Source organism: Anolis sagrei, chromosome 4, assembly GCF_037176765.1.
Source record: "Anolis sagrei isolate rAnoSag1 chromosome 4, rAnoSag1.mat, whole genome shotgun sequence".
Taxonomy (NCBI): Eukaryota; Metazoa; Chordata; class Lepidosauria; order Squamata; family Dactyloidae; genus Anolis; species Anolis sagrei.
In genome coordinates, this window is record NC_090024.1 from 129474110 (window position 1) to 129487883 (window position 13774).

General features: G+C 41.8%; 1 protein-coding gene across 5 annotated transcripts in view; it reads left to right on the forward strand.

The window, feature by feature from the left end:
* Nucleotides 1–13774, forward strand: part of TNR (tenascin R) — a 745794-nt gene that overhangs the window by 721122 nt on the left and 10898 nt on the right. For all 5 annotated transcript variants that reach the window (XM_067467656.1, XM_060774408.2, XM_067467655.1 and 2 more), the window contains 2 exons: nt 4197–4348; nt 9331–9427. In XM_067467656.1, coding sequence (XP_067323757.1) covers nt 4197–4348; nt 9331–9427 — 249 coding nt within the window. The remainder of the gene's footprint in view (nt 1–4196; nt 4349–9330; nt 9428–13774) is intronic.

Below are 13774 nucleotides of genomic sequence, written 5' to 3' on the forward strand. Positions count from 1 at the left end.
GGAGAATCTGTGGTTGCTGCATATGGTGGGGGGAGCTCAAAAATGGCAGTGGCCGTGTCCCTGCCATATGCAGCAACTGTATGAAAGCATTAAGGGCAATGCTGTACAAGTACAGTAGAAGAAAATCCATTCATCAGGATCTGTGGACTTAATGCGATCCTGATGGTGAGGTGAAGGAGTGCCTCACTGAGAAGGTGTAAGTGAAGGGCGGAGCAAGCTGCAGGCGTCTGGGGTGCCCGGGGTATGGAAAAAAGAGATAGAGTGGCTCTGGGCCCGCCCTTGTATCCTGTTACCATACCTCTTCCTCTGCCTCTCAGATCTCACTCCTGAACACTGCAATGAAGCAGTGCAGGTACGTATGTACAAGATCTGAGAGGCAGAGAAGGAGGTACAGTAATAGGAAAATTACCAAACTGAAATAAAATCTGATATTTTTAAAATTTTATTTGGTTTGCGTTAGAAGAGGGATAGTCTTATACGGCGAGTATATCCCAAACTCTATATTTTAACTGGAAAAATTGGGGTTGTCTTATATGCCCAGTCGTCTTATATGCCAGAATATAGAGTAATTAAATGAGGAGGAGACAATAGTTTCTTTAGTGAAAGGATCACTGGTGGGAGACCAACTTCTTTCGAATAGTAGTAATTCTTTTCTAGCATTACTGATTTCCTCTACAATGCACAACCATGAGCAACACCAGATACCTTCTCAGTTTGGCTCTCATCTCTCACTCAGCAATAAGGATATCCATCAAGCCTGGGCAATGGTCAACAACAACTGTACATGTCTGATAACCAGACCCAGAATCCTTTTTTAATACACAGGAGTTCCTTAACAGAGGAATTGATGTATGAATCATCCCCGAAGGTGGGAACATTGAAAACCAGCTGTTGTGTTCTGTGTATATCACTGGCCAACACACATTTTGGTGCCTCAAATTATAGCTCAATTTCTGGGTACGTATATACTTGAGTATAAGTCAACTCGAATATAAGTTGAGACACCTAATTTTACCATAAAACTGGGAAAATGTATTGACTTGAGTATAAGCTGAGGATGGGAAATGCAGCATCTACTGGTGAATTTCAAAATAAAAAATAGATACCTTTAACATTACATTAATTGAGGCATCAGTAGGTTAAATGATTTGTATGTTTACATAAAACTGTAATTTAAGATAAGAGTGTCCAACTCTGATTAAACAATTATTCTAACCTTCTTCAATGTTCCGTATATCTTAAAAGTTTCTTTAGTTTTTGGCAACAACATCTAGAATGGGTCTTGCTTACAGAATATTTCTGTCCCTCTCTCTCTTTACAATTTTCACATCTTCAATATTTACTTTATCAAGGGACTTCTTTCAGTTTCTTAACCACATCTGCTTTCTTCCCTCCCTCAATGCTCTATAGGGATTATTTGTTCCAGTTCATTCGTATCTTCTAAACTCTAAAAAGAGCTTGTAAGTGATGGCCGACATTAATAATAATGTTTCCTTTGTGTTTCTTGTACTGCAATTTCCCTGGAGCATTATGTAAACGTGAGCGACAAAGGACAGACAATTATTAACACGAAGGAAAGCATGAAAACAGCTTGTTATGTCTCCAGTTGACAAGAGCAAACTCAGCGCTTTCACTGTATGGCTGGGGATCATTCTACAGGGAAAGTATTGCCAGGATTAAATGAGACTGGTGCCTCAATTCCTAGCTATCTTAGGCCAAACTACATCTTACACGGACCACCTTGTCTTTCTATGCTCCAGATAACAGAGGAGGAAGAGGATGCAAGGGAAAAAGGTTAACTCCCTTACAACCAAAACCCTAAGCTCTTATATATATAAATAAAAATGTAATGTTCGTTTGTGGGATTAACATAACTCAAAAACCACTGGATAAATTGATACCAAATTTGGACACAATACACCTATCAGGCCAACGAGTGACCATCACTCATAAAAACACTGAAAAACACAATAGAAGAGGCTTAAAAAGACAAAAGAATACATTACAACGCATATGCAAAACTACATATATATATGCAAACACACATATATACACATAGAGACAAATATATGCACACACAAAACACATATACACAGACTGGGCCACAGCAATGCATGGCAGGTGGCGGCTAGTCTATATAAATAAAAATGTAATGTTCGTTTGTGGGATTAACACAACTCAAAAACCACTGGACAAATTAACCCCAAATTTGGCCACAAGACACCTACTAACCCAAGGAGTGACCATCACTCAAAAAATTAATTTTGTCATTTGGGAGTTGTAGTTGCTGGGATTTATAGTTCAATCAAACCTACAATCAAAGACATTCTGAACTCCACCAACAATGTAATTGAACCAAACTAGGCACACAGGACTCCCATGCCCAACAGAAAACACTAGAAGGCTTTGGTGGGCATTGACGTTGGCTTTGGGAGTTGTAGTTCACCTACATTCAAAGAGTACTGTGGACTCAAACAATGATGGATCTGGACCAAACTTGGCACAAATATTCCATATCCCAAATATAACACAGATGGAGTTTGAGAGAAATAGACCATGGCATTTGAGAGTTGTAGTTACTGGGATTTATAGTTCACCTACAATAAAAGAGCATTCTGAACCCCACCAATGACAGAATTGGGCAATCTTCCCACACAGAACCCCATGACCGACAGAAAATACTTAAGGCCATCCAGTCCAACTCCCTTCACCAGGGCAAGAAAACGAAGAGCCATCCAGCCATATATATAGATGGATATATATGATTCACACACAGAGAGATATAGTATCATAGATTTGAAAGGGACCCCTAAAAAAGGATAATTCTATGTTGCATGTTCCAGAGTAGGCAAACCAGAAATCTCCACATCAACACTGACAAAGAAACAGCAAGAAATACTGTTTACACACAAGCAGAAAGACATTACATATATTAGAAATCAATACTTTCTCATTACTTTATTTTCCAGATCACCAGACTGGGCCATAGAAACGCCTGGCAGGGGACAGCTAGTTTATTATTAATAATAATAATAATAATAATAATAATAATACTTTATTTATACCCCACCACCATTTCCCCGAGAGGACTCGGAGTGGCTTACATGGGGCCAAGCCCAACAACACATGAATAAAACAATACAGTTAATATAAATCACATATAAACAATAACACACAAGAATTTAAAAACCTATGGCCGTGCCAAATGTAATAGTTTAAAATTTAAAAAATAAATGCTGGGTATGAACAGAGGTAGGATGTATCTGGTAAGAGGGTTTTTAAAAGAAAGGAAGAGCAACCCAACGAGTAGCTAAATAAAAATAAAAAGATGCAAGGAATCCCTAGTATGGAATTTCAGTAAGCCTTTTTGGAAGTATATGAAGCTTGTTAGAGCCCACTCCAGGATGCAGTAAAATGGCCACTTGTTATTTGGTGGGATTTGGTTCCAGGATCCCCAGAGGATACCAAAATGCATAGATTCTCAAGTCTGATGATATACAATAGCAAAGTAACATCGTGTCCTTTGTATATAACACAGCGAGATCAAAACTTGCTTTTTGGTTTTAAATATATATGTATTTTAAGCCACCATCCTGACTACTTTTTTTCCTAGATTCAACCCCCACTCCCACCCCTTCGCAAAAAGAAAAAGTATTTACTAGAACAGCAGAACTCCACAATATCACCCAACCTCTGCTAATGCAGAGTAAAATTGGGCTGACTGGTTTCACCCTGTGTTAGGAACTGGAAGTGTGAATGTCCAGAAGCAACCTTTGGCCTGATTCAGGGTATGTGGCCTGTGTAGTTACCTCAAGGAACATACAGAAATATAGGGATACTGTACCCAATAAAGACAATCTGTTTCTGAGCAATATTTCTTTAACAGAATTTTTTATAGCAGAGACTGAAACAACAGGAAAAATGGAATTTAATGCCTCAACCATAAAAATAATAACAGTTCAAAATGTTTTAGTAAAGGAGTTCTCTTAATAAAGATTAAACTTTTTTCTGCGAATACCTTTGCTCCTCGAATGGCATCTCACACTCTTTCAGCTGTACGTTTATTCTGTTAATATTTTCAGCAACCGACTTTCCTGTCATGTTTGTGGTTTATTGTGAACAAATGTGTCTGCTAGCATGATACGTGACAAGGATCACGATAACTTTTCTGATGTGTTTTTGGTCTAATTCTGCAGGAGGCCGTGTGTTTATGAATCCTCAGGACTGTGCCCAGCATTTGATGAATGGTGACACATTGAGTGGTGTTTATACTATCTCCCTGAACAGCGACCTCAACCAGAGAATACAAGTGTACTGCGATATGAACACGGATGGTGGTGGATGGATTGTAAGTGAGCAAACAAGGCTGCATATTTTCTATTTCCTTTTCGCCATGAAAAATCTACATCACTGCATGGTTTTAAAAGACCTGATGGGTTTATTTCAAATGTGCATTCAGATTTTTAAATTGTTTCTGTAAAGGCGCACGGTTTTTTAAAGGATTAAAAGGATTAAAACAGCAAAGGACCAGATATTCCACATACCACCCTAAATGAACCGTTGTCCCACAGCTTCCTGAAGATTGGCAACTTACCTTCTGTCCTTATTTACCAAAATAAATCCTGATTGTCTTGTTACCTGTTTCTAGTAAGTCACTGACTATATATTTCCTTCTTTCTGGTCCTTGACAATACCTCACTACAATGTTCTTGGTTTGAGTAAGGACCTCATCAAATGGGGAATTTAGCGTCCTAGGACGCTTTCACCCCATCTTCTGGATAGAGCTCCATACCAGCCATCACACAACGATATGTGACTCCCAGCGGAGGCCCCACCCCCAACTGGGATGAAAGTATTGCTGGAGGCTACCTTCCCCAACTGTGGAGCCAGCTTGGCTCTACTCCGGGATGGCGACGCTTCCACTGTGTGATGGGGAAAACATCGCTGAGTTGGAGCTATGGATGGTGTAACAGATTGGCCCCACTTCCCCTTCTCCTTTCACTGCAATATGAAGCAAAACAGGACGTTTCCCCTGGGTCCAGAGGAGGGTGACTAAAATGATCAAGGGTCTGGAGAACAAGCCCTGTGAGGAGCAGCTTAAGGAGCTGGGCATGTTTAGCCTGAAGAAGAGAAGGCTGAGAGGAGATATGATAGCCATGTATAAATATGTGAGAGGACGTCACAGGGAGGAGGGAGCAAGCTTGTTTTCTGCTTCCCTGGAGACTAGGATGCAGAACAATGGCTTCAAACTACAAGAAAGGAGATTCTTTCTGAACATTAGGAAGAACTTCCTGACTGTGAGAGCCATTCAGCAGTGGAACTCTCTGCCCCGGGGTGTGGTGGAGGCTCCTTTTTTGGAAGCTTTTAAACAGAGGCTGGATGGGGTGCTTTGAATGCAATATTCCTGCTTCTTTCCAGGGGGTTGGACTGGATGGCCCATGAGGTCTCATCCAACTCTATGATTCTATTATTCTATGAACAGGGAAATTTGGATGCATTGACTCTCATGCATCACATATGCCATCCAGTTCAACCCCTTGCTAGGCACGAAAAGCACAATCATAGCCTAACAGATGGCCATCTAGCCTCTGTTTACAAGCCTCCAAGTAAGGCACCTCCATCACACTCCGAAGCAGAGACCTCAACTGTTAAACAGCTCTTATGGTCAGGAAGTTCTTCCTAATGTTCAGGTGGAATCTCATTTCCTGTAAATGGAACCCACTGCTCCGTGTCTTAGCCTACAGGGCAGAAAACAAGCCTGCTCTGTCTTCCTTATGAAATCCTTTCAAATGTTTAAACATGACTATCATGTCTCTACCTTCTCATCTGCAGTCCAAACATACCCATAGGGTATGAGCTCCAGACAGCTGGCCATTTTAGTTGCCCTCCTCTGGACACCCTCCAGCTTGTCAATATCTCTCTTGAATTGTGGTGCCCAGTTGAGATCTGACCAAAGCGGACTAGAGAGGCACCATGACTTCCCTACAGCCCCAAACCCCATTAGCTGTTATAACTGGTCAACTTATTATCTCCTAAGACTCCAAGATCTCTTTCATGTGGACTGTTGTCGAGGCAGGTATCATCCTCCTGTATCTGTTCATTTCTTCTCCCTAAATATAGTATCCTGCCTTTTTCCTTGTCGAAATTCATTTTGTTAGTTTTGGCCCAGCTCTCCGATCTGTTAAAGTCATTTTGGATTCTGATTTTTATTCTCTGAAGTATTAACTATCCCTCCCAATTTGGTGCCATCTGCAAACTTAATAAGCATGCCCTCTGGACCTTCATCCAAGTCATTTTTAAATGATTTCAAATCATAACAAGATTGGTTGTGAGAATATACCTTTTTTTTGTTGTTGTGTCAGGGGCGACTTGAGAAACTGCAAGTCGCTTCTGGTATGAGAGAATTGGCTGTCTGCAAGGAGGTTGCCCAGGGGACGCCTGGATGTTTTGATGTTTTGCCATCCTTGTGGGAGACTTCTCTCATGTCCCCGCTATGGGGAGCTGGAGCTGATAGAGCTCATCTGCGCTCTCCCCAGATTCGAACCTGCGACCTGTCAGTCTTCAGTCCTGCCAGGACAGGGGTTTAACCCACTGCACCACTGGGGGCTACTGAGATTATACATGAAAAGAACCCATAACACAGCTATCCCATAGAAGCAGCCCCAGTTCTAGATACTAAGTCCTTCCCTTTTAACTTATGGGGGATGATGGCATATAGATACAGTATGTTTAGAACACATACTAAAGACTGGTTCCCTATCACACTCCGCCCCAGTATTTTGCTCCTTAGGAAACAAAAAGGCGTGTACACAATTAAATATTACACATTCTGGAACTTTTACATTAAGCTTGAAAGAAAGCAAAGCAAAGCCTCAGTCAAAAACCAGAACGATTCTGCTAGAGTGCTTCATTTTTGTTCCTTGGGGCTAAGTTAATAATAGTTACACTCCAAGAGATTCCCTGTGATTTATTTGACACTTACCTTCAGTTCCCGTTCAAAGTGAAGCTAGAGCTGATGCACGATACTATCAAGGAAATTAATTGACGGTGTCTTTTGAAATTTGCGTGTTCGTTGGTTAACATATGGCAGCAGCTATGGGGAACTTATGACAGACCTAAGATTGCTGACTGCAAGCCTGAAGGCTGTATTTTGCCATTCTAGAATGAGAGTTTTAAGTGAAAATGCCATTATTTCTGTGGTCACATGATAAATACCTGGTTTAAAGGACCAGCAAGTTAAACTGGAAAATAAAACAGTACGCTTCAAACAGCAGTGCAGCTACTAATTGGAGGAAATAGTTGGACTTTATTACTACTTCACAAAATAATAATAATAATAATAATAATAATACTTTTTTTTATACCGCTCCATCTCCCTGAGGACTCAGAGCGGTTCCCAAGTAACATCACAAAATATACAAAGTAAAACGACATAACCATAAGATTAAGAAAACAATATAAGCATAAAAATTGCCGCCATAACACACATATATTAAAAGTAATCCAGCCTGTTCAAGGGAATTAAAAATTTAAAAGGCTGGGCCAAGATTTGTGCAAGCCCAGAAATTCTAGGGGGCCCGGGAATTAAGTGCAATGCTATGGCACGCAACAAAAATATTAGGTACGGGTCTGTGGCTGTTCATACCGGGGCCGATTAGAGGAAAGAATCTGGGTAACTGGTAGGAAGAATAAGGCCATATTAGACAACGTGTGGGGCTGAGTTAGAACTGGTCATTTTCAAAGGCTTGTTGAAACCACCAGGTCTTCAAACTCTTACGAAAGGAGGAGGAGGGATGGGGCCTGTCTTATTTCCCTTGGAAGGACGTTCCAGAGACGGGGGGCCACCACTGAGAAGGCCCTCTCTCCCATCCCCACCAATCTTGCTTGAGAGGGTAGTGGGACCGAGAGAGGGCCTCCCCAGAAAATCTTAGAGCTCATGCCGGTTCATAGAAGGAAAGCAAAAGCATCCTGATAATGAACAACAGTTTGTTTCTAGGGATATGCAAGTCTTCCAAGTTCAAGGTTGCTGAGGTTTTATTTCTTCATCAAAGCCTATTTTGAATCTGGCAGATCTCTGGTTCCTAATTGTTGACATTTTTTTCCTAGTCAGGTCACTAGATGGTGGGAACACCATAGGTTATTGAGAAATACTGCTATAGGAAAATGATAGGAAGGTGTGATGATGACCACCCACTTGTGATAGGAAGGTGTGATGATGACCACCCACTCATGATAGAAAGGTGTGATGATGACCACCCACGCATGATAGGAAGGCGTGATGATGATGACCACTCACTCATGATAGGAAGGTGTGATAAGGACCACCCACTCATGATAGGAAGGTGTGATGAGGACCACCCACTCATGATAGGAAGGTGTGATGAGGACCACCTACTCATGATAGAAAGATGTGATGAGGACCACCCACTTATGATAGGAAGGTGTGACAAGGACCACCCACTTATGATAGGAAGCTGTGATGATGACCACCCCCTCATGATAGAAGGATGTGATGAGGACCACCCCCTCATGATAGAAGGATGTGATGAGGACCACCCACTTAGGATAGGAAGGTGTGATGAGGACCACCCACTCATGATAGAAAGGTGTGATGAGGACCACCCACTCATGATAGGAAGGTGTGATGAGGACCACCCACTCATGATAGAAAGGTGTGATGATGACCACCCACTTATAATAGAAAGCTGTGATGATGACCACCCACTCATGATAGAAGGATGTGATGAGGACCACCCACTTAAGATAGGAAGATGTGATGAGGACCACCCACTCATGATATGAAGGTGTGATGAGGACCACACACACATGATAGGAAGGTGTGATTATGACCACCCACTCATGATAGGAAGGTGTGATGATGACCACCCACTCATGATAGGAAAGTGTGATGATGACAACCCACTCATGATAGGAAAGTGTGATGATGACTACCCACTTAAGATAGGAAGGTGTGATGAGGACCACCCACTCATGATAGAAAGGTATGATGAGGACCACCCACTCATGAAAGGAAGGTATGATGATGACCACCCACTCATGATAGGAAGGTGTGATGATGACCATCCACTCACCCTTGAGATATTAAAAGTATAATAACAATACCCTCAGCTGTGGGACACTCTGAGAGCTTTATATCTTCATTCTGAAAACTATAAAACTTTCCTTTTTGATTTCATGTTTTCACATGAAAGAATCACATATCTTATTGCTATTTCACCTGTGATCAAAGCTGCCCGTTGGCACATCATCACTCTACTCATCTGTTGCAGGGTTTTGTATACTTCACCTTTGACCATTCTTTCTTTGCAGGTGTTCCAGAGGCGACAGAATGGGCTGACAGATTTCTTTCGGAAGTGGGCAGAATATCGCACTGGCTTTGGAAACCTAGAGGATGAGTTCTGGCTGGGTAATAAACCTTTGCCCTTTGTTTGTTTGTTGACAGCATCTCTTGGAGACACATACACACACCGCTTTTTCTCAAGTGCATTCATTCTTTGCCATTCCAGCATCAACAGGCGGCTTATCTGTCTCTTTCACTCTTCCTGCATTATCCATCAATCTGCGTTGTACCTTGTCCAGTTTCTTCATCCTTTGTTCTGCCTGTGCCCATCATTAATGATGGGTCATGGGGCATCAAAGTCATTTAACTGAGGCCTGGCGTCTGTCTCATTTGTTAGAGAGCAGGGCCAGTTTAACTACCCTTTGCCTCCTCAGAACAGTGGTCATCAAATATCTCTGTGCTAGAAGCTAGACAGAGTCATTTCACTGCATTCCTACAGAGTTTTCTGCACCATAGTTATGCTGCCATTCAACGTGATTGGCGGTTTCTGGCGAGAGAGATTGAAGCCTAAACCTCAAGGAAGAAATTATTGTAGGTAACATCCAGGTTAACGGCAACAGGCAGTTGTGCAGCTAATCTTGTTGTTTAAAGTATTTATAAATTGATTTCTGGGTCTGCCAGCATCCCCAAAGTGATTCACAATAAAATTAGCTCTATCCTTTATGCATGAGGAAGATTTATCAGTGCTGCATAATTAAACTCTCAAGGGAACAGACTGAGAATAGAATGTGGGTCTGACAGAATAAAGTGTCCTCCGAGTGACAGACCGCAGAGCCAACAGGCCCATCCCTGCTGCTCTACACTGGTTATAGGATAGAGTCTGGTGTGGTCACATTCATCTGGTACCTCGGTCATTCATTAGAGATGCCTTTCAGCATGTCCAGGTCAGTTAAGAAAAGATTCCTTCCACATAGCTGTAGAAAATCCAGATTAACTGCTTTGAAGTGAATTATCTGGCAATGCAGACTCAGATAATCCAGTTCAAAGCAGATAATGCAGATTATTTGTATAGAAAGGCCCTAAGGGGTGACATGCTTGCCCTCTTTAAACATTCAAGGGACTGTCACAGAGTGGAGGACACAGGCATGTTTTCCGTTGTCCCAGAGGGTAAGGTTCTGGCCCAATTTACCTGTTTGAACGCATCCCCCCTTATAAACCATCTAGGACTTTAAGATCATCCGGGGAGGCCCTGCTCTCGATCCCGCCTTCATCACAAGTATGTTTGGCGGGGACGAGAGACAGGGCCTTCTCTGGGGTGGCCCCTCGGCTAGGGAAGTAATTCTACCCCTCTATTCCGCTTTGGTTAGACGACACCTGGAATATTATATCCAATTCTGGGCACCAAAATTGAAGAGAGATATTGACAAGCTGGAATGTGTCCAAAGGAGGGCGACTAAAATGATCAAGGGTCTGGAGAACAAGCCCTATGAGGAGCGGCTTAAGGAGCTGGGCATGTTTAGCCTGAAGAAGAGAAGGCTGAAAGGAGATATGATAGCCATGTATAAATATGTGAGAGGAAGCCACAGGGAGGAGGGAGCAAGCTTGTTTTCTGTTTCCCTGGAGACTAGGACACGGAACAATGGCTTCAAACTACAAGAAAGGAGATTCCATCTGAACATGAGGAAGAACTTCCTGACTGTGAGAGCTGTTCAGCAGTGGAACTCTCTGCCCCGGAGTGTGGTGGAAGCTCCTTCTTTGGAAGCTTTTAAACAGAAGCTGGATTTCCATCTAACAGGGGTTATTTGAATGCAATATTCCTGCTTCTTGGCAGGGGGTTGGACTGGATAGCCCATGAGGTCTCTTCCAATTCTTTGATTCTATGATTCTATGGAACGCCCTCCCTAAGGAGATTAAATCGGCTCCCTCGCTCTTAACATTTCGGAGACAAGTTAAGACATGGTTATATGAGCAAGCATTTACAAATGCAGAGTAACTGATATAGGAAATGGAATCACTTGACAATGGAAGTTGGACAACGTTTTTAACTAGGAGACGCTAATGATAATGATGTTGGTTTTTTATTGTTCCTATTGTGGTTTTATATTGTTTTAATGCTTAATCTGTATTTTGCTATTGTGTGTACTAACTTGTAAACCACCTTGAGTCGCCGATGGGGGAATCCTGGGACAAGAACGTTGAGGGAGTCGCCGGGGGGAATCCTGGGACAAGAACGTTGAGGGAGCAATAGCATAAAATGATGTGACTACTCTCCGAAAGTAGGGATCCACAAGAAATGTTTGCTTCAAAAAGGGCTCTACGGCTGAAAAAATTTGAGAAATCCTGTCTTGGAGAAATAATGGGGTCTCCTTCTTTGGATGTCTTCTAAAAGAGCCTGGGTGCTCCCTGCTGGGGATGCTCTAGCTGAGGGGCCCCCAAACTAAGGCCCGCAGATTGGATGAGGCCCTCCAAGGTCATTTACTCAGCCCCCATCCTAAACGTGAGACTTAGGCTCGCCATAAGTCTGAAATGACTAGAAGGCACACAACAATCCTAATTAATTTGACTGTCTCATCAGCTAAAAGCACTTCCCATATTGGTAAATTTATGTTGGCTAAAATCATGATAGGTTTATGTTAGTTAAAATTGTTATCTATCTATATAAAAATGCTCTGTGCATAATGAGTACCTTAAAAACAAAAGAACAATGAACGAAATCACAACAAATTTGGCAACAAAACGTCTCACAACACAAGGAGTGACGATCACTCAAAAATTATGATTTTGTCATTTGGGAGTTGTAGCTGCTGGGATTTATAGTTCACCTACAATCAAACAGCATTCTGAAGTCCACCAACGATGGAATTGAACCAAACTTGCCACACAGGCCTCCCATGACCAACAGAAAACACTAGAAGGGTTTGCTGAGCATTGACCTTGAGTTTGGGAGTTGTAGTTCACCTACATCTAGAGAGCACTGTGAACTCAAACAATGATGGATCTGGACCAAACTTGGCACGAATACTCAATATGTCCAAATATAAACACAGATGGAGTTTGGGGAAAAGACCTTAACATTTGGGAGTTGTAGTTACTGCAATTTATAGTTCACCTACAATCAAGGAGCATTCTGAACCCCACCAACTACAGAATTGTGACAAACTTCCCACACAGAATCCTCATGACCAACAGAAAATACTGTGTTTTCTGGTGGTCTTTGGCAACCCTTCTGACACCCCCTCACAACCCCCCCTCCCCGGGGTCCCAAACCCCAGGTTGAGAAATGCTGCCTTAAGGCCATCCAGTCCAACTCCCTTCACTAGGGCAAGAAAGGGCCATCCAGCCATTCAAACACACACATATATGTATATGACAGATGCAATATCAAAGATTTGAAAGGGACCCCTAAAGAAGGACAATGATATGTTGCATGTTCCAGGGTGGACAAACCAGACAATCTCCACATCAACACTGGCAAAGAAACAGCAAGAAATACCATTTACCCACAAGCATAAAGAAATTACATATATTAGAAACCAACACTTTCTCATTACTTTATTTTCCAGATCACCAGACTGGGCCACAGCAACGCATGGCAGGGGACCGCTAGTTCATTATAAATATTGTATTGTTCTTTCATGGTTTTTGGCACTGCAAATAAGATATGTGCAGCGTGTATAGGAATTTGTTCATTTCTTTTTTCAAACTTTAGTCCACCCCCCACCCCCCTCCCCGCCCAATAGTCTGAGGGACCATGAACCGGCCCTCTGCTAAAAAAAGTTAATGCAGTCTGGAAACCCTGCAAAAGCAGAAAGTAGGACTCAGTAGCTATGAAATAAAATGTCAGTTTGCTTATCACCTTGCTTGTGATAGAGGTTGCAATGTCAACTACAGATGCATCTAGCCAGATGTGTTTTCAAATGATTGCAATCCTCACACAGACCCTCTGTTTCTCTCCCAGAGCCTTTTTTATTTCTTTAATACCCTATAGTCATAATTCTGCTAAAGTGGCAAATTAATAGTGCATTTGTTTCAAGTTCATCTGTAGACAATCCCCTCAAATGCCTGAGTTCACATGAAGCATTATATAGGAGTACAAAGGAACTGATTGCATGTGTACGGTAGAGGTGATCTTTCTCAATAGGAAAAAAAATACATAGGAATAGCACTGTTACAACTTATTATTTTAGCATTTTAACTGTGAAGTTTTTTTAAAAAAAAGATCCCTAATGTCTTCCCACCTCATCAAGGGCGGAAGGCCACTATACACCAAAAAGTAATACAGTTATATAATCACAATAATGTATATCATATCTATGCTTATAATACTATAACATAAATCTTGTACAAAGTATACTTCATGCAATTCTCTAAACAAAAAAAATTCCTTATGTGGGATAAACATAAGGATAAGGACTTTTTTTTTGTTTAGAGACTGTATTACTTTTTGGTGCAGTCTCCTTCTCTAGAGGTTTT